Source organism: Gekko japonicus, unplaced genomic scaffold (genome assembly GCF_001447785.1).
Source record: "Gekko japonicus isolate JY-2015 unplaced genomic scaffold, Gekko_japonicus_V1.1 scaffold2588, whole genome shotgun sequence".
In the NCBI taxonomy this organism is placed as follows: Eukaryota; Metazoa; Chordata; class Lepidosauria; order Squamata; family Gekkonidae; genus Gekko; species Gekko japonicus.
The window spans coordinates 55,791-82,839 of NW_015167133.1; the positions used below are offsets into that span (position 1 = coordinate 55,791).

At 43.4% G+C, this 27,049-nt stretch overlaps 1 protein-coding gene across 1 annotated transcript in view; it reads left to right on the plus strand.

Annotated features, from left to right (window-relative positions):
* Positions 1–20,582: 20,582 nt before the first annotated feature.
* The window catches only part of TSPAN2 (tetraspanin 2), a 72,587-nt gene continuing 66,120 nt past the window's right edge, over positions 20,583–27,049 (plus strand). Inside the window, exon 1 of the mRNA XM_015413050.1 lies at positions 20,583–20,651. Within this exon, the coding sequence (XP_015268536.1) occupies positions 20,583–20,651 (69 nt within the window). The remainder of the gene's footprint in view (positions 20,652–27,049) is intronic.

A 27,049-nucleotide genomic window follows, 5' to 3' on the forward strand; every position in this document is an offset into this window, starting at 1 on the left:
TTTCGACATGCTACATGGCACAATGGGGGGAGTTTTATTTTCTGCACTTGTATTGCTATTCAACTGTTGCATTTATAAAATGTTTCATTTTCAAAGTTCAATATGAGTTAATTAATACTTTTGACTAGTCTCAAGTAGTTGGTCCCAATAATAAACTATTAATATATGGCTATGAAGACTGAGGTAACAGTAATCATCTTAATTTTCTACTTCTTTATCTTTTCTCTTATCCATGTAAAAAAAAATAACCTTGTTCCTTTTTAGAGCCCATATTACCAATTGCATAGAAAATGATTTCCTACTGCACATCTTATTTTCCTACCGCATGTTAGAATAAACCCTGCCCTAATGTCATTTTGCTGTGGTATCTGCATTCTAGGTTACATTGTATTTTCACATAAGACATAAGCAAGCATTTTGAGCCTCTTTTTTATTTATAAGTATTAGTATTTGGTATTGTTAGTGCTGGAAAGAAGAACAATAGGAAATGAAAGGTAAACATTCCGAATGTGCCCAGTTACAAATCCCAGGGTTACAGAACAGAGATAAAAATCCATGAACGTAAAGTGAATAGCTGAACCAGTTTACATATATAGATTTCCACACAACAACCCTTAAAGATTTGTTACAAAGAAATCCACTCCTTGATTAAGCAATGGAGGCATGAGATTGCAAAAATGGCTTTTTGATGTTGATGTTTCTGGTTTAATCTTAGCCTGTTTAGTGACTTCTTGCTGTGTTGCTATAAATATGCCTTAAATATGTTAAGACAGAATTTTGCAGAAATGGGCAAAACACTACCCTTCATGCAGTGCTTCTGAAAATAAATAATTGTTAAAAGATTATAGTAAATCCGCATCAGATTATCTCTGATACACTCTACTAACAGCATGCAAAGAGCCAAACATCAAAGATAATGCTTTGCTTTTGACTTCTGCAAGAGTTGGGAATATTATCATAAGATGCTTTCTTAGTTCATATGGCTGAGGAAGAACCTGCAGAAAGACTGTCCATTAGAACAGTGGTCTCCTACGTATCCTGATTTGGAACCCATTTTTATATCCCAGCCTGCAACATCTGAATATGCAAGCTGAGGCTCGATCCCGTACACTTTATCTTTATTCATTTCCAGATTTTCTGTCTGTTGCCATTGTTCACCTCTTCTGTCACTTTCTTTTATCCTCATCTTACCCCATCACTTTCTGCTTCTGTTCATTGCTTTTGCTGTCCTTTGCCTTGTCCTTCTCTGTCAATTCAGCCTTGTTTATTTAGATATTTGTACCCCTCTATTCTCCAATGAGGAGCTTACATCACTGTTCTCCCCCCTCCATGTTATCCCCAAAACAACAACCCTCTGAGTTAGGTTAGGATGTGAGAGACAGTGACTGGCCCAAAATCATCTAGGAAGTTTGCAGTGAGAGTGAGAAAAAATGCACCTGAGGCCATAGTCCTCCCACAACATTAGTTCTCCATAACCAGATTCACTGAGTTTCAGGTAGTTCCACATGTCTTTCTCCCCCCCCCCCTGTCTTACCCCAATACTTTCTGTTTATCAACGTCCCTCTCATCCACAGCTGTAAAATCAAAACTGTGATCCTATTCAACACTAACTTGTAAGGAATTCCCATTGAATTCTACTAATCTACTTAATACAAAGCAAACAGTAGAGTTGCTAGCCCTGCACTAGCAAATGCTGGGAGATTTTGGTGACAGTACCTGGGGAAGTAGAGCTTCAGGGGATCTGATGTCACATCCTCCATGAAGCTCTAGGTATTCCTTCATTCTCTATGGTAAAAACCATAGAGACTGGAGGAATTCCTACAGCATCATAGAGGATGTGACATCACTTCCAGGTGGAGGGCTGGAGGATGTGGCATCACTTCTGGGTGATGCTCTAGGAATCCTTACAATATCTGTGGTCTTTGATTGGGGAAATTCCAAGAGTGTCACCATCAACACTATTTCCACACCCTGCATTCCCCCCCCCCCACTCCTCAAATCATCAACAGCAGGGGACTGGGAGCAGGGCCAGGGGATTGGCATGCTTTACAAACAGGATCAGACATGGCCAGGAATCAGTAAGTTTTGTGTAGATTTTATAGCCAAACATAATTTCCTAGTACTCAGCTGTGAAGTCTAATCCTACTTCAACAGGTCATAGCATAATGATGACATACATTTCTGCACATGAAAAACTGAAGGAACAGGAGAAAAGATGGACTCACCAATCATCTTGGTGCTGGGCTGTTCTGGTCATCTGGTGGTGATGATGAGGCATTCTATACATACTGTGGGTTGGGATCCTGTGATCTCCCAGCAAATGGTGCTGACATTACTGATCTTCCTGGCTTTCCTCTTCCTCAGCAGGCTTTTTTGACCCAGGAAAACTTATTACAGGGTTCATGGGAGTCAGAAACCACTTGTAAAGTATCTACAAGAGCCAGCATAACTCAGATAAGCACTTATCCAAACCTCTTTTGATTTGGAGCCTAGCTCTTTCAGAGTCCCTTAGATGAACTAGATACTTGGCAGTCATGGTCCTAATTGGTACAGCTGCCTCTTGAAATATTTCATGGGGCTGCTGGAAGCACAGCAGCACTAATAGATGCTGTGATGGAATGGGCCCACTCTGGCCTGCAGGCCCTGTTCCACCCTGACCTCCAAGGTTTTCCCCACACCTGGAGAGGCTTTTCTCTCTCTCTCAGGTAACCACTGCCACCACCTGACCACTGGGAAGGTCAAGTTCTGAGGCCTTGCCTCTGTGTCTCCTGCTGCCCAGTGCCTGATCACCATGGGGACTGTTTACTGCCTTTTGTAACCCCTGAAGGAATACCCACTTGGCAACTGCCTGCCATCCCCCGGTGCTCCTTTTTAAAATACCATGTCCAAGATGGTGGTGATCTATGTGGTACAGAGTATATAGGACAGGCTCCTTAGCTTAGGATGCTATAGATCTCTACAGAGTTTCTATTACCTTGGAGCTTCCTCCAGCTCTTCAGGCCAGCACATGGTTAATGGCCACCTGTCAGACTCCTGGACAAGAGACTTCCAACAACACTCTCTTTAGTAGTGATTGTTTATTGAGATATCATCATGATTCAGGCTAGAACAGTGCCATGTCAGAACTGAGGTTCTGGTGGGAAGATTCAGAGATATAGACTGTTCAAACAGGGGCCCCCTCCCAGAATGACCAATCATAATTCGTAGCCATCCCGCCTAACACTTGCATTCACTACCCTGCCCACATACATCTGGGAATATACGATCCAGTTATCTACAATGGCAAGCTGGCACAGCTCTGGTTTCAAGGTTGTCCCTCGAGGAGGGAGGTGTCTTAAGGAAGAGTTACAACACCTATTGATAGTGCGGTTCACACACTCAGCCATTCACCCCCCATAGGAATTTCCCTCCCCCCTGCAACTATGGTAAACTAAGCAGAGTTTGACACTGCCTCAAGAGTTCTGTCTGCTCTGATGGATTTAGCACAAAAGAGAGCTTCCTCCTTGCTTCCAGGAGTTTTATCACCTCTCTTTTTCCCACCCACTGACCAGATCAGGCCAGGTCAGATAAGCCTTTCCTGGAGATTCTTCAGAAATTCCTTCCTGAAGTCTTTCTAGTATTTAACACCTCCAAGTCTCTGTTCTCTTCTCTAAGGGAGGGGGGGAGCATGACCATCACATTGTCTAGACCTATTAGCATATGTATGAAGGTGGGCTGAGGTAAGTCTGGAAAGCAATTGAACAGACTTCCCACCTTCCTGCCCATTCTCTGCCCAGAGAGAGAGAGAGAGAGAGAGAGAGAGACTTTTAAAACTCAGAGTGAAGGTTTTGCTCATTTCAAACCTCCAAAGAAAAAAATGCATTTATTCACAGATGCAATAGACCTAGGCACTCTTGGTTGCATGGAAAATGTTACAGACCATAGGGTAAACTGGAATAGCAGAGGGCCTAAGAAAATGGGATATGATCTGGGAAGACCCCTTAGTACAACTGTCACTTGTGCCAAACACTCAAGTGGGAAAGGAAAGACACTGTTTCTCAGAGCCTTAGCTCTTCATTTGTAATATATAGATAACAATACTGGTGTGTTTTACAGAGACTGTTGTAAGAATTAGTGATATAATGAATTTTAAACTCTTTGAACATGCAAAGTGTTATACAACTGCTAAGAGAAATGGGGAGAAGCAACAACTATGAACTCAGGTCAGAGGTATTTGTGCTCCCCATTTCATTTCTTCCCCGGCTCACTGGCAGCATTCTCCTAAGCGGAGCTGTACCCTTCCAAGCCTATTGACTCTGATATATTTAGAAAGGTGTAGCTATGCAGAGGATGGCACTACGGGTGCCATTGCTCAACCTAACTACCTCACACATTAGTTGTAACATATATTTAAAACTTCATTATTTGTTTAAAATATTTCTTTCCTGCCTTATCTCTTCCAACTGGAGGCAACTATCAAAACAGCAATAGTTGCAATGATACAAAAATGACAGTAGTGTCCAGTAATAAGATTAAAAACAATACAAATACACAGTTAAAAATATGGCTAAATATGACAGAACAGTTTATCCTCTCCAGATGCCCTCTGGATATAAAACCAAGGATCAAGACTGCTGATCAACAGCTGGGGGGGTTGGGATCTTGCAAATGCTACATGGTGGGGGCAGGAGCCCTACTGCATGGTCCTGATCAAAACTGGGACCCAATAGCATTTGTAAATAGAGAAAATTTTATTCCTAAAAGAGCAGAGGTTTCCTTGTGATGTCTACTTCGGTTCTTAGGGTTTTGAGGCTTCAGAGAACAAAACTGGAGGGATCCTTGCTCAGGAGACTGTTCATGTCTCAGAACCTAGCTTTGAACAAAGCAGGCAAATATAGTGAACAAGTGGGGGGATGCAAAACTCCTGGGTGAATCCCCTTCCCTCACTGTCCAGTATGACTCCCTTGAAGCCCAGCCACAGCGGTGGTGGTGTCTGTGAACTGCTGTGAGCCCAGAGGGGTTTCTGAACTCTGCTGCCACCATGAGCAGACCTGGAGCAGCTCCCAGGCTCTGCTGCTGTCACGGCTGGGCTCCCAGAGGCTCCCAGCCTCCACTGCTGCCATGGTTGGGCTTAGAATGGCTGCCAGGCTCCACTGCAGCTTATGACCAGGCCTGCCAGCAGCTTCTGGACTCCACCACCTCCATGGCCAGGCCTGGAGCACTTCCCAGACTCTGCTGCTGCTGCAGCTGGGCTTGGAGCAGTTCCAGGGCTCCACCGCAGCCATGACCAGGCCTGCTGACAGCTTCCAGGCTCCACTGCCATCAGAGCTGGGCCTGCTAGTAACTCTGGGGCTCCACTGCCATGGCCTGGCCTGCGGTGGCTTCCAGGTTTTGTCACTGCTGTAGCCACTGCTGCTGCAGCAGCAAGCACCAGGCCCCTCTCCAGCTGTTCAATGGTAAGTGTGTTGCCTGCACATGCGCAGACAATGCTTTATTTAATTCAGGAGAATTTAAATCCAAGTTTGCAGAAAAATCTGTTCAGGGTAAATGTGGCCATGATCCGTGGGTTTAGCTATCCACAGATGGGGCCCACACTTGGGAAATAAACATATAGATACTTTAAGAGAAGACTGTACCTGTCTCAGAGCCTGAATTATAGGGAAAGCTTGCTAAAGAATTGCAGTTTCTAGGAGAAGCTCACACTTATAGTATGGGACTCTTAAGATTTTGGGGAAGAGTTTAAAGCTTGACTCTTAACAGCTCTTGGCTCCCAGTATTTGTCAATCGAATATTATCACTGAACAAGTCCAGCAAATGCTGTGTATTATCCCTGGAACTGAATAAAAATTACTGTTTTTTGTCATTAGGGATGGGCACAAGTTGAAAAAAATGTGGTTCAACTGAACCATAAACTGAACTTCAAACTGAACTGGGAGGGTTGTTTGCGATACGAACCAGTTTGTGTGGTTCAGGGCCCTGCAAACCCAGCTGAAAGGGATTGCAGTCTCTTTAAATGGGGTTCGTAGAAAGCAAAAAAACAACAACACCAGAAAACCCACATTTTTTTCAACTTTTAGGTTGGCCTGTCATGTGGAGGTTGGAATAGAGACAACACTGGTTAAACTACAAATCACACTACCTCTGTTTACACATCAGTTGAAGCTCTGGCATTCATTGGTAACACCCGAAGAAGGCTCTCTGATGAATCTAATTGATACATGGGTTTTGGGGGACCCTGAGAACACTGCCTCAAGCTCCTTGAACAAAGGGTGGCATAAAATAATAATAATAGTAATAGTACTTGATAATTATTCTGGGTAGGACCAGACTGTAAACATCTTTAAAGCAAACATATTGACCTAAAATAGATTATAGTTTACATTGTCCATCTGTCTAGTGCTACTATTTTCTCATCGCATTAAATCCCCCTCCCCTCTTTGAGAACGTTTCAGACCTTCTCCATCTCTTTTATCCCCCATTCTTTATCTCCTATAACAAACTTGTATGATTATGGACAGCTGCTTCAAAACATCAGTGCAATGCAATTCAATTTTGAAAAGACAAAAAAAATACAAATATCACAGTGCCATTTTGATGATCAATGATATAGGTACAAATTGAAATAACTGGACAGATTAGATAACACACACAACCATACAAAGGATGCAACACCTGCGTGCTTTCCTTTAGCAGAATCTGTCATAGATAACTGCAGTTACTGCAGACATTGGAGAGCTATCTGAGATAGGTCCTGCACAGCAACCTTGTTGATATTCCTACCTGACACTCTCATGTTTGAGGAGTGAGCCGTAGAGTCCTCAAAGTAAAAAATGCAATATTCCTGAAACAGCCACTTGCCACTCCCAGCAAAAGGCACCTACAAGAAAACAGTCTTAGCTGAGAGCTACTTGAATAGCCTCTTGATGAAATGGTCAGTGTAGTTACCAGCACAATACTTATCAAGAGCAATGACTTAATGAACACATATTAAAATGTGTTTCCTGTTATGATTCAAATTGTAATGTTTAAAATTAGATCAGGAGGTCAGGCTCCAGTGAAATGAAATGTATAAATATAGGATAGGAACGTAGCAATGGAAGTTGCCGTCTATAGTGAGAGGGAAATAGTTTTCCATGAGACTTTTTGGTCCCACAATATTTGTTCTATTTGGAGGGTTCTTGGCTTCTCTGTGGCATGTATTTGAGTTGGACTAGCCTGATGTTCTCTCTCCCTTGGAATATGGGAAACTAGCCCAGGCAAAACCTTGGCAAATAACAGCACAAAGGAAATAAACACTAATCTGGTTGCCACCAGAGTCCTTTCCTTCAATGAAAGACAGTCTTTCCCTGTTTCAGAGAAAGACAACTGAACCACCATCAACATGTAGACTGTTCACTGCAACATTGGTGGTCCCGGATAAGACTAAGATCCAAAGCTAGTGGAAATATACCCATTAGCTAAGTAATAAATGCAACTTAAACCTTCCATCTTGCAGAAAATACAACATTGTAACTTGGCTCTGAAATAACAAAGTATATGAAGGTATGCGTGCTGACATTTCTGTTAACTTTCTGTACCAGCACACATGGTATTAAAAAGAAATGGTATTTCTGAGTGAAGTGGTATTTTTGATTGCAGGAAAGAATGGTATTTTTCCTTAGTAAGCATTCTTTTCTGAGCGGTGGTACAGAGGATTTATCCTCTGGTTAACATCTGAACTGAACAGAGTTGCTGTCAGTTCTAGCCCACGCTGGTGTGAGCTACCAACCTTGCCCCCAGCTCACCGTCCACCCAGCGGTTCGAAAGCTTCGGCAAGTAGATAAAATGAGTACCACTCCTTAGAGAGGGTGGGCACACTAAACCCCCATAGGGGAGGTGTTAGCCAGCGAATGGAATGTCCAGCTTGTAAGCTCGGAAGCCTGGAAAAAATACATCTTCGGCATTAAGAAGCCTGTGATGGGCCAATCCGGCCAGGCGGTGGCAGTGCGGCGCTACGATTCAAAAAGCAGCCCAGGAAGAACCAACGTCATCAAGCCAAGCCGAAGTGAATGCTGTCCGGAACACGTCTGAAGCTTTCAGCTTTCAGCTGTTGTCCTCCCTTACCCCTATGAAATTGTTAGTCCCTTGTGTGAAACCTGTGTAACTGTAAATCGTTCAGAGCCAGCAGCTCTGCCGGATTGAGCGATCAATAAATCGAAAGGTATTATTATTATTATTTTCTGCAATCAGGAAGAACCATATTCCACAGCCCAGTCTAGGTGTTTACTCATTCCTGTTGCTTTGTGATATTAGGGGAAGTTCATGTAGCAACTGTTTTTGACTTCTGCCATCATTAAGTGCAGCAATGCTACTGCTGCTTGCCTCCAGCCCTACAAGAACAGGGTGGTGGGGGTGTCCTAAGACATATCTACTGAAAGGATCCTGGGAGAGATGGGTGTATTGTGCTACAAGTGTGGCAAAATGTGAAGCTGTAATTCTACAGGCATTCGGATGACCCAACCTTTCTCAATCTGTTGTCCAAAGGGGGGGTGGGGGTGAGTGTGTGTGTGCGTGTGCATGTGTGCCTGGAAGTCATGGTTTACTTCTGGCAACCTCTAGTGGGGCTTGGACATTTCAGAGAGGTGGCTTGTCATTGCCTGCCTTTGCATCCTGGCCCTGGTATTCCTTGGAGGTCTCCCATCCAAGTACTTGCCAGGGTCAGCCCTGCTTAGCTTCCAAGATCTGATGAGATTGGGATTGCCTGGGCTATCCAGGTCAGGGCCAAAGGAGTTTTGAAGTAATGAAAGGATAACATGAATCCCTCTGGACTGGATTGTAGGTCCCCAGTCTAAGCCTTTTGCTATTTATTGTATTCTCCATTGGGACAGATCTGGGCTATTGTCTCTCTAGAAAATTTAAAAGCCTAGAATTAACTAAGAAAAGTGGCATTTCCTAATTCTGTATCTTTGAACTTCATTGGTGCGTTCAGATGAGGCATTTACAACGGTATAGGTGCTGGTTGGAATCGGTGTACTTACCAGCGTTCACACGTAGAACATCTGCCTTCCATCCCTAACCGTTGCAAAGAGCTTTAAACCGTTGTACTCTGCCACTAGATCCCCAAGTGGTGGTATCCTGAGTGCACCAGTTGTAACCGCTTTACCCCCCTCCATCTGATCGCTCTCCACCGTTGTAGAGCCACTTCCGTTTGGAAGCCCGAGGCTTCCACTTTTTGCCCGCCATTTTTTTTGTTAGGTCGGCGATATGCACTTGGGCGAAGCTTCACCCCGGCGTTTGTTTAAAAAAAAAAAAAAAAAAAGGTCCTTAGTTTAAGGTTTTAGAGGAGTCCGGGACCTCAGAGAGGCCAGTTTGCTCTTTAAACTTTAAAGGTAAGTCCTCTCTTTAGGGCATGCTTTTCTGGACGGGGTGTTTTGCGCATGCGTGAAGATCGCCATTCTGTGGATGGCTGCCTATGCGCATGCACAAACTGAGTTAAAAAAGAAAAACTGCCGACGCCCGTGGTGTGTGAACGGGCATGCAGTGATGGGCTCCGCAGACAGGAGGCAAGTGTGATCGGGTTTGAGCCAGCATAAATTGCACCGGTTGGAACCGGTGCAGTTTATGCCGGCTGAAACGCCCCGTCTGAACGCACCCAATGACTGACTAAACAATCGCTATGTTGAGCAACCACACCAAACATCTAGTTTTCCTCATATAAGAGGGAATGAGGATTTTAAAATGTTTTAATAGAGAACAAAGTCACACCATCATCTCAAAGAACAGTGTCTACTTGAAAGAGCTGTATCCATTGACTCCCTACCTGTGATGAGCCAGCTGTGCATAGAAATCCAAACACCACAATTTCCTGCATTTCGGATGGTTTGTGCCTGATGGTTTGTGCAGACTGGCCAATTAATTTAGAGGGAGAGTTTCCAATGGGCCACTGCCCCGGGAGGGCCGCTGGTAACCAGAGCCATACAGAGCCAAGCCTCAGTAGCTCTGCCGGTACTGCGGGGGCCTCTCAGCCTGGCTTGCTCCTGGGTCATTCTGACTTCCCAGTCCGCCCTTGCCTGATATGGAGACACTTGCATATGGTCAGCTCACGAGAGCCGGCAAGTCAATTCACATAATAGTTTCTCAAGTGGCTTTCCAGAACCCCACGGTTGTGTGAATGATTTCTAAGTTTAGGAGGAATAACATCAGGAAGCAATAGGCTCCACTACTCCAGTTATCACCCACCCCCTTCCCCACTAAAAATATTCTCTTAGCAGCAGCTTCCCTTTTGCTTTGTAGTAATAATTTTAAAAATAGCATGGTTAGTGCTCTAGAGCAAGATTTGAGATGCAATGAAGTTCAGGGGTGATCTTGGGCCAGTCACTCTCATCCTCAGCTTATCTTAATTTGCAGGGTTCTGTGAGGATAAAAGGGGAGGGGCTGGGAGAACCACATGCAAAGTTCTGAACTCGTTGCAGGAAGGACAAGCGAAAACCATGAAAGATCATGATTGTAATGTCCAGGTGAATCCACGCTCCTGTTTCTTTCGCCAGCCCAACCACATTCTGACTGAAATGTCCTTAGCATCCAGTGTGAGAGTGCGCTGGCAACACAATTGGCCCCTCATCTCTAAGCATCAGCTTTGCAGTCATTCAAGAGCTGTGAGCCTCACACATACACTGAGGATTCTGTTTATTAGCTGGCAGCTGCCCCAACTTAGGACCTTCCAACTCAGTGCCTATTAAGGTCAAGCGTTTGTTCATGGAAAGTTTTCAGTGCAACTATGTTCCACTATATACATTTTTAAGGGAAACAACTCTCAGTCTCTCCACTGTACAGAACTCAAGTTGTTGATTTAATTCTCCCACACAGCTCAAATGTGCAACATTTGCCGTTAGCCTGATATGCATTTGTATATGTGTCGTCAATTATGCATCGCTTGGCAAAAAGGACCAAGACCGTGATCCTAAATAATACATGGAACTTTTTATTATGTGTCTAACGTGCTCCTCGTCAATGTCAAGACTTCAAATAAAAGCATACATCCTTTTATTAAAAGCTGCGCTTGCTACATGTTAATACCTAAAGACAAACACATTATTAACTTCCAACATGGGTTTTTTTCCTCCTCTAATTTCGTTCAGTTCTTTGTACACTCAGACAGAGTCTATTCACATAGTTGTGTTCAGGATTATGAACTAGAGCAGAGATGGGGCTTGGAATCCGCAGAAGGAAATAAATTTTAAGTTCGGGGGGGGGAGCATTTGTTCCTCCTACAGAGGTTCCCTTAAGATATACCCAGAGCAGGGAGAAGGGCTGTCTGCTCTCAGGAGTGCCATATAAGGAGTGCAGTAGGAACCTTTCAGAGAAAAAGATTACTTTCTACATTTCTGGCCAACTCACTGGTTCTGTGCAATGTCTGACTGTTGTTAAAAACAATTAAATTAGGCTTTGTATCAAGCATGTATGTCAAAGGCACAAAGGAAAACAGAGGGGTTTTATTTGTATTTGATTGCTAACATTGCTGTAGTTACCATGATATTAAAAAATAAAACAAAAACATGCAAATAATATTCACAGCTTTCTTTCAAATTTAATCTTGAATATGTCCAAGAGTGGGGCTGTAAAACACTGCTCAGAATCTCACCACCATCACCCCAGAGTTGAAATGGCACCCTTGTCTGCATTGTGCTTGGCAACTGGACTGTCATTTGAATAATTCATCATGGGCCCAAATGGTGATTTGGTACCCCACTGAAAACAAGATTAAAAAGTATGCCAACTGCTTGAACTACTCCCCCAAAGCAGAAATGCCAATCTTATTTACCATGTGGTTAGTGGGCATTGAGAATTTGCTTATAGTGCATTTTAGTTCAGTGTAACATGGGCTGAAACTGAAGTGACCACCTAGGTACAGAGTGATCTACTGAACTTGGTCAAAGTAAGGACCTTTTGCCACTGTTTCACACTGAGCTCTTTATAGGACTCTGTTCTGTCCAGGATTAACAGCCTGAACAGCCCAAACCCTAGCTCATCAGAGCTCAGAAGCTAAACAGGGTCAACCCTGCTTAATATTTGGATGGGAGCCCACCAAGGAATCCCTGAGTTGTTATGCAGAGCAAGGCAATGGCAAACCACCTCTGCTCATCTCTTGCTTTGAACCCCCCATGAGGACTCACCATGAATCAGTTGCAACTTGATCACATTTAACTAATTATCTAGGATTACACCTCCCTGGACCACTATCATGCAATTCTCAGACTGGAAGTCTAAATCAGCTTGCTGTATGAAGGCACTATATTTTATGCTTAAGCATCCTTAACAAAATCTCCATTACTATGGACCACAAGCAGGTGGTACCAGAAGGCAAGTGAGAGGGCCAGAGAAAGAACAAGTCGGCAAAAGCCACAACTGAATCCATGCCATTTCAATCCCAAATTGCAGCTGTAGCAGCCACCATGGGAGGCTAATCTACCAGATGTACGCACCATCCAGATAGCTGTATCTTCAGGGCATGAAGAGAACAGTCTGACCATAAAAACTGACATTGTTATCTACAGATCCAAGTAATTTGTTTCTGTTTCTGCAACCAGCCCATTTCTTTTGGTTCTTGCTGAGCTACAATAAATCTTCCCAAAGGGTATGCCCCCAAACATTTACGGGAATTCAAGATGCTGAAAAATCCCACCCATCCATAATTATTTATCCTATTTTGTTTCTGCAAGGGCTCCTGTGCCTTTCATAGATGCATGACAAGTTATTAAGAACATGAGAAGCCAATGTTGGATCAGACCAAGGACCCATCCAGTCCAACACCCTGTCACAAAGTGGCCAAAAATACCAGGTGCCATCAGGAGGTCCACCAGTGGGGCCAGGATACTAGAAGCCCTCCCACTGTTGCCCCCCCCCAGCACCAAGAATATTCCACAGGTGACATTTCTCCTTCTGTTGTATCTGCATGTTGATCACATTTCTACTTTTTAGTGAGCTGTTCAAGACCAAAGAGCCTTGGCAACCAGAAAAGCTGACAACCATAGGCCCAGTTCACCAGTCCTAACCCATTTTGTACCCATAGCTGACAATGCCTATGAGCCCCACAATACCTTCTTTCCTCTAATCCTTGGACCATCTATTCTGTTTGATATTAGATCCCTTAACACCCACCTTCCCCGAGATAACTAGGACCATTACCTGGATCTGTCTCCATCCTGTTTACAGAGAACACCCTCTATCTGTCATCCTGACATTACGGGGACCCGAAGACTTACAGATCCTTCACAAGTTTTCGATCCTTTGCATCCTTCATCCCTCTGAGCCCTTCTCCACCAAACATCTCATACAGAAAGCTTATTCTGACAGGCTCTGAACATTGCAACAGCCATTCAAATCAACAGAAAGAAACAGAGCCTTATGCTTCACAGCAAGGCAAAACAGAGGGTAAAACATTGCCAGTTCATAAACAGCCAACAAACAGCAGACCTTGATATCTTCTGGCAACCACAAAATGTATTCATGGTGCCAATAAAGAGTTTATGCGGAAAGCCTGACCCACCTCCTGCTGTCTGATTAAATATCTTCTTTCCCCTTGGCGCTACACAGAAATTTAAAAGATATTGTGTAGTTGCTCTAATGCAGAAAAATTCATAAAACAATATTAATTATTTAGTTTCTGCACTCCCTATAATTTACTGTTATTAATTCCAATAATTTCCCTCAGTTCCTCTTATCCCATCTTTTGCCTAAGTGATGTAGTGAATCACTGTAAAGATTTAAAGTCTCTACTATGAAACCCCAAGCAAACAACATTTGCCACAAGTGGATAAAATGGAAGCAAATCTTTCTAATGGTTACCCTGCAGTTACTGCATTTTCTTAAATGTCAGTTGTGGCCATGGTGCTCAGATCCAGCAGCTTCCCCCCCCCCCATTATATCCTCACGACAAACCCTGTGAGGTGGGTTAGGCTGAAAATGTGTGACAGGCCCAAGGTCACCCAGCCAGCTTCTGTGGCAGAGTGGGGATTTGAACCTACCTTGGTCTCCCAGATCCGAGTCAAGCACAGGAACCACTAACCACACTGGTCTTAACATGCAGTAGAATGAGATGGTAGAATGGGTTGGACTCGTACTACTTCATAATGAAGGCACAACATTTTTCAAATTTCCTGTGCATTAAAGGTTTGTCGTAAAACTAGTATAGCATGTGAAGGCAGGAACTTTTCATTTGGTGTACTTTTTATTATTAGGGAGCTTTTACATTCTACTGTGCCCCTCTGCACCAACTATAGTCTTCGGACTGCCATTTGTTGGCTCACCAGTCAACTTAGAGTGGCCCATCTGGCATCAGCCAGAGCCCAGGCCTTTTCCTTCATGGCTCCTACTCTGTAGAAGGGGCTTCCTGAAGATCTTTGGAGATCTTCAGGAGGTACTCCAAGGCCTGCTTCTTAGAATTTGAACAGGCAGACATCTTTTAAGGGAAGGAGGGAGAGATCTGGGGTTTATTACTTTATTTTGGTTTTAACTGGAAATGTTTATTAAGTGTTATTGTAAGCTGCCTTGAACGAAAAGAAAAGTTATAGTATCAATATTTTAATAAATAAATGCTATACCATTCTGCTGCATATGCAAACCAGGCCTTAGTGTTCTACATTTGAGCAAAATATTTACATCCCCTTAGCGCTACAAACTGTGTTCCACAAAACTCCCGAGGGATCAGTAGGGTTCACAACCTCCAGGTGCTGGTTGATCTCCAGGCAACAGAGATCAATTCACTTGGAGAAAATGGCTGTTCTGGAAGGTGGACTCTATGGCTTTATACTTCATTGAAGTCCCTTCCCTCCCCAAACCCCTCCCTCCTCAGGCTCCCCCCCCCCCCCCAAATCTCCAGGTTATTTCCCAACACAGAGCTGGCAATCCTAGGGATAAGATCTCTATTGAGAACTATCTCTAAAAGTGGTGACTACAGCTAGAGTTGCCAGCCTCCAGGTAACAGCAATAAGAACAAAACTGTACAAAATAATTCACCAAAAATCTTCAAAAATGTAGCATTTATACAACAAGAATATTTTATAGTTTTTGGCGGAGAGGGTGGGGTATAAATTTGATAAATAAACATCTAATCTAAAATGACAGTACAAATGTCCATACAGAATAAGGCTGAATGAATAAACAGCTGTAACATCAATTTTCAGTGTTCACCCAGGAAACACTTAAACAGGAGAAAAATGATTCCAGTCATAGATTCCTGTGGTTCCCTTTCACACAATGACTAGCTGTAGAACCTTATGATCTGAAATTTACATAAACATTTTTACATTATCTTTGAAAATACAAGTCTGTGAAAAACACCCACCATAAACAAAAAATGCTCACCACTTGCTTCCAAATCCAGGCTTAAACAATATTCAGAAATCGGCATACAGTTCACAAATTCAAATCAATACAGATGCATGACAGACAAAGGAACCTCTTAACATTTAAAGGAAACATAGTCCTCAACAATTAACCCAACACAGGTGTGTTTCCAAGCAGTACGTTAACACATAGTTTAAAGGTACATACTCATAAAAAACAGCTATAGTCGAGATTTTGATTTAAACCACAGGGTGTCAGAGTATTGAACCTGTAAATAAACCTAGCTTTGTGTTGAAGTAAAAATTTGCTAACATCAGCTGTATTATACAAATGTCCCCTAAACTTATACAAAATGAAAAACCGAAGAGAAGCAGGATCATGCCTGTACTTTATAAAATGCTTAACTAGGGGTGCTTCAAAATTTTGGTTGCGAATTACAGAATGGTGTTCCAAAATTCTAGATTAAATAGGCCTGATTGCATTCCCAATGTATAAAAGATTGCACTCACAGATGATACAATAAACACATCTTTTTGAATTACAGTTTGTGAAAGTAGAAAGATTGTAGGGTGCACAAATTGTTTGATTTCCAAAGCCATTTGGCAGGCAGCACATGAATGACATTTATGATGACAACCACTGGGTTCCTGTGCCTTTAAAGAAAGGTTCAAACCATCCAATCTAATTAGAATATCTTTAAGATTTTTCATCCTCCTATAACCTATTCTAGGTGGAAGTTCGCAGCCTGGGATGTCCTGAACCACATGCCAACAATGTTCTATAATTTTTAAAATACAATATGCATTGTGAGAATATTCAAGAGATCAGGATAACCTCTCAGAAATCTGTCGCTTCCTGTCAGGACTGCTGTGAAGCATTGTCCCCCTGTCTGCTTGGAATGCTCTCCTATAAGCCTTATTGACAATATGTACAGGGTAACCCCTATCCCTGAATTGCTCACTCAAACTGCGGCTGTCCCTGTAGAAATCCTCTTGGATGCAAACTATTAATCCAGGCACAAAAATCTACCAACCTCTGATGGCTGAAGAACTCCCACTGTTACAACTGATCTCCAGGTGACAGTTCACCTGGAGAAAATGGCCACTTTGGACGGTGGCCTCTATGGCATTTTACCCCATTGAAGTCTCTCCCCTCCCCAAACTCTGGTCTCCTTAGGCTCCACCCCCAAAATCTCCAGGTATTTCCCAACCAGGAGCTGACAACCCTAACTACAGCACTACTATAAACTAGGTGTTGGCAACTCTAAGGTAGGGTTTAAGCAGAGTTGCCCTTGCCTGTGAAAAAGTCTCTCCCACATCTCTCCCACATCCTCAGCACAAATCCCTTGGCAAGTCATCCCTATTCCTAAAAACATCCTTGTTCTCACAAACAGAAAATCCAGGCTTAAACAATATTCAGAAATATACAGTTCACAATATACAGTTCATAAATTCAAATCAATACAGATGCATGACAAACAAAGGAACCTCTTAACATTTAAAGGAAACATAGTCCTCAACAATTAACCCAACACAGGTGTGTTTCCAAGCAGTACGTTAACACATAGTTTAAAGGTACATACTCATAAAAAACAGCTATAGTCGAGATTTTGATTTAAACCACAGGGTGTCAGAGTATTGAACTTGTAAATCTAGCTTCTTGTTGAAGTAAAATTTTGCTAACATCCACTGTATAACATGGTTGCACTTACCTGTAACTGATGTTCATCAAGTGTCTTAACCGAAGAGAAGCAGGATCATGCCTGTACTTCATAAAATGCTTAACTAGGGGTGCTTCAAAATTTTGGTTGCGAATTCTAGAATGGTGTTCCAAAATTCTAGATTGAATAGGCCTGATTGTATTCCCAATGTATAAAAGATTGCACTTACAGGTGATACAATAAACACATCTTTTTGAATTACAGTTTGTGAAAGTAGAAAGATTGTAGAGTACACGAATTGTTTGATTTCCAAAGCCATTTGGCAGGCAGCACATGAATGACATTTATGATGATGACCACTGGGTTCCTGTGCCTTTAAAGAAAGGTTCAAACCATCCAATCTAATTAGAATATCTTTAAGATTTTTCATCCTCCTATAACCTATTCTAGGTGGATGTTCGCAGCCTGGGATGTCCTGAACCACATGCCAACAATGTTCTATAATTTTTAAAATACAATATGCATTGTGAGAATATTCAAGAGATCAGGATAACCTCTCAGAAATCTGTCGCTTCCTGTCAGGACTGCTGTGAAGCATTGTCCCCCCTGTCTGCTTGGAATGCTCTTCTATAAGCCTTATTGACAATATGTACAGGGTAACCCCTATCCCTGAATTGCTCACTCAAACTGCGGCTGTCCCTGTAGAAATCCTCTTGAAAAGTAGAATTGCACCTAAGGCACAAAAACTGATTGTAGGATATATTGTTTTTCAGATGGTGCAGGTGAAAAGATTGGTAATATAAATATGTATTGCAGTCTGTAGGCTTCTTAAAGATACATACTGCCAAATGGTTGTCAGGAGTTCTATATACTCTAGTATCTAAAAAGGTCACCATATTGGGATCCGAATTGACAGTAAATTTGATGGTGTCACGCAAACCATTAATCCAGGCACAAAAATCTACCAACCTCTAATGGCTGGAGAACTCCCACTGTTACAACTGATCTCCAGGTGACAGTTCACCTGGAGAAAATGGCCACTTTGGATGGTGGCCTCTATGGCATTTTGCCCCATTGAAGTCTCTCCCCTCCCCAAACTCTGGTCTCCTTAGGCTCCACCCCCAAAATCTCCAGGTATTTCCCAACCAGGATCTGACAACCCTAACTACAGCACTACTATAAACTAGGTGCTGGCAACTCTAATGTAGGGTTTAAGCATAGTTGCCCTTGCCTGTGGAAAAACTGGTATTCACATCTCCCACATCCTCAGCAAAAACCCCTTGGCAAGTCATCCCTATCCCTAAAAACATCCTTGTTCTCACAAACAGCTCATGAGGTGATAAACCTATGTTTTGGCAACACCAGACTGCATTAGAAGGCTCACATGATGAATGGTGTCTACAAACAAGATTCTCATGTTCAGAAAAATAGAAGTCTAGTTTAGAACTCTTGTTCCTAACAGCTAGCTTTCTATGTGCAGAGGACTGTTGAGTGGTTGTTGTTATTCTTAATGAAGGAATGTTATTCAGTCATGTGACTTCCTACTTGAAGGCTGAAGTTGTAAAATAATTTTACCTCAAAACACCTGCCTGTGAAAAGTAGGCTGCTTTGGAGTCAAACTATGTGTTATGACAAACGTGTAACTGCAGACGGTTGTCCCTTTCTGGACAGGAAAAACCACTTCTGGGCAGTGTTCCCTCTAAGCTGAGTTAGTGTGAGCTAGCTCACAGTTTTTTAGCCTCCAGCTCACACATTTTTCTCTCGGCTCAGGAAGGATGGTTCCAGAGCAAGCCAATTTATGCAGTAGCCAAATCGCTCGCTCACAACTTTAATGCCAGTAGCTCACAAAGTAGAATTTTTGCTCACAAGACTCCACAGCTTAGAGGGAGCATTGCTTCTGGGTAGGGGCAAAGAAGAGTGGCAGGAGGGATGCTCAACTTTCTCTCTCCTTGACACTTCTCTTCCTCAAATCAGCTTGCCCTCCTCGGGTTTCAAATGCTTATTTGCAGAGATGCATTACAAAGCACTTTGCAAATCCAATGTGCTAGTAGATGAATGACAAACAGGGCTCGCAAAGGGGAGGAGGCAGCTCCTGAATTTTACACTACACTTTCTTCCCATCCTTCCACACTTGGTTTGTGCCTTCCCCACTGTTGGCAAAAATGTTGTAGAGTGCAGAAAGAATTTAAATTGTTGCAGACGTTACCCATAGTGGTTTCAAATACCCCAGAATTGCCTACATTTTTTTAAAAAGAGCCGTTTTCTGGATGGGCTCCTGTCCCAGATTCTAAACTCCCCGACAACGCCTGGAAAACACATCACAACAACACAGCCAGTAGCAACCATCTCGCCTTCACCGGTGCTGACAAGTCAAGAGCGGACAGCCAAATGAGGTTCCCCGCCTACTACCCGTAGTCAGCGACGGAGAATACCCAGGGCTTTCCCAGGAGGCGTGGCTTACTGAGCAGGGCTTCTGTCCTTCAAAGGGTGGCGCTGGCGAACCTCAGCTGCTTTGGGGAGTGATGCTCTGCTGCGATCTTGGGAGTTAGCCCCAGTGAACAAAGCGGGGCTTACTGTGCGGTAAACATGCACAAAATGGGCTGTGAAGCCCTCCACAGTGCTAAAGGTACTTTTCACACACTCATAAGGACTCTTTTTGAGATCTTCCAGAGGCCATAGAAAATTGGTTTGCGGCTAAGACCTGGTGCTCTCTGGCGCAAAGGAAGCCGAATCCCTACCGTGCAATGCCAAGCATTTTATTCAAAGTTAATTCCACGGAGTTCAAAGAGAACTTGCTCCTTACCAAACGTTCACTCCATTCGGTTGCTGCCTGAGTTGCACCCCGAGAATTTTATTTAAAAACCGCAGACGACGCGGAATACTGTAAACTCCTCAGGCTGAATCTACCCCTGCAGCGGAAAGAGCTAGCGGAACAGAATGCTCGTTTCAGACAGCTGATTTTAACCTTGCAAGCAGAAAGCTAGAGAATGGGCTAGGGACGGTAGAACTTTGTATTTGAACAGGCCGTTTCTCTACTTGCGCAGATTTATTTTAAAACATGAAGGTGCCTTAAAGATGCAAACTGAATTGGCACGGTACACTCTCCATCTTGTTTTGATGCATGCCGTTTCCACACTCGTGCTGGCAATAGAAGGGCCGAATATATGACACTCTAGCGCTTAATCCTGGAGTCCGTCAATTGCAAGAGCTGAGGCCTGAAACAGATGGAGAAATACTAACAAAACAAAAATGCTCCTGACCATGTGCAAAGCGTTTTCCTCGTCCGTTGTTTGTTTGTTTGTTTCCATACAGATTTAAGATTCCTGAGCAGGGCTTCCAAGACAAATGAGGCGGCGCCAGTCAGAGCTGGGTCCGGCCACTTCCCGCGCGCTAGCAAAGAAAACCCGCGGCATCCCCCGGGAAAGAGGAGGGCGCCGTCCACATCTCCTGTCCCCGCCCCCCCCTCCGCGGGCACCTGCCTCCTCTGCTCAGGCTCCGCCCTCCGCCCGCCCTCGAGCCCGCCCAGGCGGGGAAGCGGCAGCCGGCGAAGGCGCCGCCAGCCTGCCAGCGAGGTCTGTGTCAGGAGAGGCTGTGGCAACTGCAGAAGCAAAGCGCTGCCATGGGGCGAGTACAAGGAGGGATGCGCTGTGTCAAGTTCCTGCTCTTTATTTTCAACTTCATCTTCTGGGTCAGTGCGGGCCGGGGCCGGGGGCTGAGGAAGAGGAGATCAGTGGTCAGAGCAGAGGGAGAGCTGGGGGTGGGGGTTCAAGGTGCACGGGAGGGAGGGAGGGAGGGCTGGAAAGCAGTGGCCCGTGGGGCTGGGAGTGAGGGGGTCCAACCCTGTGGTGATTTTTTGGTGTGTCTCTTGGAGAGGAGGTGAGCACCACGCCACTAGCTGCATGCCACTAGCTGAGATTATTAATTTCCCCCAAACATTTACCTGCGCCACAAACCCAGCAAGATCTCTCTCTCTCTCTCTCTCTCTCTCTCTCTCTCTCTCTCTCTCTCTCTCACACACACACACACACACACACACACACACACGCATCCTTTTCTGCACACTCCCTAATTGTCCCTCTTGATGGTCCCTTTAGATTGCTAAATTGTAACTGCAAAAAGAAGGGCTGATTCACACAGGTCTTCGTAGCACTGAGTGTTTGATCACAGGGACACTTAGGGTGGCGAGGGTCCTAGTGATGCACGGAGGATGACATGCTTCCATGGGGAAAGCATCTGCTTTGCTGTAATGTTAAAGAAAACCCTACTTTTTGTGTTTGACTTCCTCTTTCAAGTTTCCTCTGCTATGACTACTTCACGAGTGCAAGCTATTTGTTATTTAGACATTTTATATGATGTATGGGAAGACTCAGCCATGAACTTTTTCTAAGAAAAGGATGTAAAGGAGTCCACTATGTACAGACATGAGGGCAGTATGTTCTGGAGTCAGCAGCACACTTTTATGCTGGTTTTTTTATTAAAACTTTTCTGGTTTTATTTTGTTTTGTTTTATGAGTTGCCTTGAGCAGGTTCTCTGGAGAGGCAGCACAGAAATTTTCTAAATATATAAATGATGGCTATGCTGTCAAATATACTGGAAATATACTCCTTTCATATAAGGAACATCTAGCGCTCGTGGCTCTATGCTAGCTAAATGTATTTGGTGGACAAGTTTCCTTTGTTATTATGCCTTTATCTGTCATCTTTTCAGTTGGTGACTTCATCAAGTCAGGAGTGGTGTCTGCATGCATCCCTCTTGTGATAATGCCTTTAATATCTATCTAATACTTGATATAAACAAAGGCTGATGCGTATATTTGTGCCTCAAGCAAGGCGGGATTGCACCCATCAAAACAATAAGAGTGGACAAATGCTTTTATGCCACAAAACGCCCAGGATCTCAATGCATTTTGTTGAATGCAACAGCAGTCAAGAAACCACCTAGAGTTTTTAAAGCCTTAAATAGAACGCCTATGAGATTAGCTAGGCTACTGTACCAAAAGCTCTTTATTTCTGTGTCTCTAAAGCTTTCTGGGGGTTTCTTATTGAAAAGGAGTATGCTGTGGCTGTATGCATGTTTGGAGAAAAAAGTATGTGGACATTTTGGCACACACACACAGACCCTGTGTTACTATGGCACAAGTTGTCTCTTGCGCAAGCTGCTGGTGGGCTTCATAGCAGTACATATCTGTTTGAGATGTACCTATACATCCACATGTCAGGATGGTTTTACCAACAATGTCATGCTTTGGGCAGCAGAATGATGACTGTGATTACAGTCAGGAGGGAATCCAGCTCATAAGAGTTGTTATTACGCCCTAAATGTGCATATCATGGAGCTGTCATTCAATTGCAGTGCATTCCTCCTATCTCAAATGAAAGGTGGAAAACCTTTAAAAACACACACAAAACCTTAAAGTACAGAATATCACAGCAAGCAAGCAAAAGACTTACACTTTTTGTATAGAATAAGCAGCTACCAGAAGTGAGCGGATACAGAGTAAGTGATGTGAAGTGTAATGTGTTCATAATAAATTCTGACAAATCATTCTGCAATATCCTAACATACCTTCTTCTTTTGACTCTCAGAGGTGAGACACAGGAAAACCCAATGACGAGGATTTGCCTTTTCAGGCAGACCTCCCTCCCTGTGCCCTTTTACTGAGGCAAGCTGTGTCTGGTAGCAGGAGTGTGTCTCATATCCACAATAGGGCAGGCGTTGTAGTATTGCTTTGGGGCGGGGCATGGGGAACCGGATAGCCTGTTTGCTCATTCTTACCACTGAATTTTCTTTTCTTTTTTTGTGCTCTGTGAGACCTGTGCTCCAGCACAGAGGAAAGGAGAAACTATAGTTTCTGAAGTACTTATCAAAGTAAGGGGGGGGGGTTGAAACACTGTCAGTGTTCTGGTAGGAAAGAGCTGTCCTCTTGCTGATTTTCTTCTTTTTCCATGGTTTAAACACTGCTGCTCATGGTTCCATGCTTGACTGATACAAGCTGGGAGGGGGGACTCAGTCTCTATCATGTCTTGAGACAGAAACATCATCTCTGTTACAAATGAACAACAACTACCGGTATATTTCCAAAGGAATGAGACGGGTCTTCAGAAAGGGCTTAAGAGTCCCACCAGTCCATTAGGCAGAGTGCTTGGTGAAGATGGCAGACGCTGCCCGATTGGCTGTTTCCTGGCTGTCCACACAGCAGAACTTCAGCTGGCAGAAACATCTTACTCCCTTTCGAAGTGCCAATGCTGGCACCAGTCCTCCCCATCCCTGACTGGGCAGGGCATATTCACTCGCTTACTGAACAGGATGGTTGCTGGGACAGGCAAGAGGAAAGGGGCTAGCCAGCTCCAGATATTATAGTACCAGATGGCTGGAGCGAGAGGCTGATCTGAACCAGTTGTGGGTTTTTCCCTCTATAACAAAAGGCCATGGACTGGTTATGTCTAGTAAGTTTACTGAGAGTCATTTAATCAGGACTCTAGCTAGTTAATTCACTATCTGACTAATCATTTGCTGATGAAGATACCCGCAATCTCTGCAAACATGTCTTTTCTGTTGCCTAATATCCTGCCTGTAGAACTGTAATCTCCGTTCTCAGAAAAAGCTTTTAATTTCAGAACCACTAGTCACATGGTAAAGAACATAACACTGGTGTTAAGTGCATTTTAGGGTACATAATGAACACAAGTTTGCTCTGTCTATTGCTCTCGATAACTATTCGGATTAAACACAATTTCTGCTACTGAGCACACAATAATCCTTTTTGTTTGGGTTTTTGTTTTTGCTGTGCATCAACAAGAATAACAAGAATCTTTCCATTAGTACGGATGCTTACTGCCTAATTCCAAAATCATAAACATCACTTTAATTGCTAGTCCTCCAAGTTTAAATCTTCTATAACGGTGTCTCCCAGATCTGATTACCAACATCAATCTGCAATTAGAAGAAAATAGCAAGTGAAACCATAGAAACAGCAAAGGAAATAAATAGCCACAGTGGGGCACATTTGTTTATCCTTGACATTGTTTTGCTATCAACACTTTCCCAGGGCCCTGTGGTTCTCAGTGCCTAGGCTGTGCTGCTGATTGCTAATCTAAAGGGAAGCAAAAAGGACTGGAATCTTAAAGAACACTGTGGAGCTCTTAAATGTAGGCACATTTCCACAGACAACATAAAAATTGCCCATGTGAATAGACACTTCCCCTTGTGGCTCTTCTGCAGCTTTGCTTAGACTTTTGGGAGCTTGCTTGGTGTCATACCCCAATTTTAATGCGATAAACAATCATAACATCTAAATTAGATATCCTGTATCTTGGGTTCCAAGGCTGTGTGTACTCCATGCTAAAAGCAACTAATTAGTGTCTCCCTGAAAAACTGAATTCTGTGACCTGTAAACCAGCAGAGAAGAATGTTTCAGGGATGTCACATTGCAATACAGCTTGCATCTTGAGTCCTGGATGTACATCTCAGCCTTCATTTTGATACCTCTTGATAAGCAGAATTAAGTCCCTTCTAAGTCCATCTTTGCTAAGTTTCTGCAAAGTATAAGACTTGTGCATGTATATTTGCATAATTTTTTCTACTTCTAGTCCTGGCAAGGGGTAAGGGCACAAAATATCTGCCTTCTTACCAGTGGAAATCTGATACCGCGCCTGTTCTTCAGGCTTCTGCGGCCTTATTATGTGTTACCTACATATCTTCAAGCTTGTCTATAACAATGAAGGCTAGAAATGTGGTTTTATGTATTTATTTATTTGCGCTATTTATAGTCTACCTTTCTTACTGGGAGTCAAGGTGGTTTGCAGAGAGTGAGTCTATACAATCAACAGGATGGAGCATCCAATAAAACAGTGCAATACGATTTGTATAGTAGAAACCTGGAACCAGAAAGAAATCTGAAAACAGAACTGACGCGAAGCATAAGTATGAACATAGTGCATTAAATGATGCAAAAATTACATAGTAGGATCCTACTTACAGCAACAGGCTGCATGAGCTGTATAACAGCAGTATAGGCCAGTCGCTATCCCTATACCCAGGTATCTTTCTGAACCAGTTTGTTACAGTACAGCCCTATTACCTGTGTAAAAAAGCCCTCCTGAATAATTCAGTTTGGCTAGCTTGTGAAAAGCCAGGAGAGTGGGAGCCTTGCTGACCTCACTGTGTTGTGGTTGTTGTTTTTTTTTGGGGGGGGGGGTGTTTATTATAAGCTGACAGTCTCAGCATACTAAGTCCTTTGACCAGTACAAAATTTAGGCAATTACAGAATCCATACCTGCCGACAGTATTTTTTTTCTATTGGAAAAAAGCCTTTCCTGCTTGGGGAGTGGCTGTTTGACCAGCTGCACACGAGACACTGTCTTCTGACCTCCCAGTGCCATGGCAATGGTTCTGTAAGATTCTGTACTTGTTCTGTAAGGACACCTCCTTCCTCATGCTCTCTAATTGCTTCATTCAATGGTTTCTGTTTCAGGAAGTGGTTGTCTTATCGTCCTTCTGGCTTTCTTTTAACCCCAAGGCACAAGCATCTAAATGGTGCATGTGCTGCCGAAAAGTGATTTTTCAAGCTGTGCAGATCCCCCACCACCACTCTGAGTTCTAAAAGTGTGGGGTGTTTTCCCCTCACTAGAGGTGACAGGGAGCCAGTTCAATTGCCTGCTAGATTACATCTATACATATGCTAGTAATGAACCTGGTAGGAAAATCAGCTAAGGAATTTGGTTCTAGGAAGTCTCCAGGCAATTCCTGGAAATTTCCCAGAAAGCCTTTCAGGAGGGCTCCCAGGATACACCTGCAACCTGGCCGGACTGGGTCAAGAGAGTGGAGGGAGTGATGTAAAGGGGGTGGAGATACAGGTTTGATAAAAAGCCCTTGCTGTGAGGAGGATGGGGCTCTTGGTGCTCATTCTTCGAAGGGAACAGACTTCTGAGTGATGGTCAGTTGTGGTGGCCCATCTTTTTCTGACCATGCAGCCTCCCAGGTAATGGGATGTAGATAGGAACCTTGTAACTTTATAAGATCATTAGGGCCTACCCTATTTTAACATCAGTTAGGGTATGTCTAGAAAAGAATCAAGAGGATTGCGTTTATGACCAATTTTCTTTCAAAATCCATTTGTTAATCTAGTGCTGTGCTTAACGATGCTTATAAATATTTTCTTTTCAATAAATCTTTTTTGACTTTGGAGGTTGGTTTTCAGTCTCTGTACCACCTAGATTCCCCCACCATCTTGGACACGCTAGTGCAAGAGGAGCCCCTGGGTTAGGAGAAAAGTAGTCAGTGTGCACGTGGCTATTTCCCCAGGAGAGCCCCAAATCAGTATTTGGCCTCTGTGGTAACCAGTCACTGGGTAGCAGGAGACACTGAGGCCAGGCCTCAGAACTAGGAAGGGGAACTGGGAGTCCTGTTCCTCCCAGTGGATATCCCTAAAAGGAGCAGGTGGTGGCAGTGAGTGCCCTAATGGAAGGAAACGATAAACCCCTCCAGGAGTTGGCAACACCTAGGGGTGGGTGGGCAGAGCAAGTCAAAACAGACCTGTTCCTTCACACAAGCCACTGCTGTATTTGTGAGTGCCTCTCCAGCATCACTGAAGTTTCCTTTGCAGAGTTAAGGTGTACTATGGATGGAGGCTGTGTGTCCAATGGGGCAATATTTTGTCTTTATGGTATGCAGCTAGAATAGTGGGTGGTGCACAGTATATCTGTATATTTGTATGTATATATGTATGTACTTTCAATCATGTATAAATCATGCATTGCTTGTTAAAGGGTCCTCACTGAGCAGTTCTAGCAGCGCTAGTGTGGCATACTGTCAACAAGAATTCAAATGTATGTTAATGTTGTGATGTTATAAAGCCAGAGTTCATTTTCTAGACACAGACAAGCATGCATAGGAAAAGCACAACCTGTCTTGATTTCATTGCATCACAACAATGCAGAGTGATGGAGCTGAAAGGATAAACCTGAATTCTTGCAGACTGCATGTCCTACCAGGAAGGCTGTATTTTCTAGAAGCCCAAATATGCTTGAAAACAACGATTTGTTGTATTTATTTATTTATTTATTTATTTATTAGTTCTATTTATA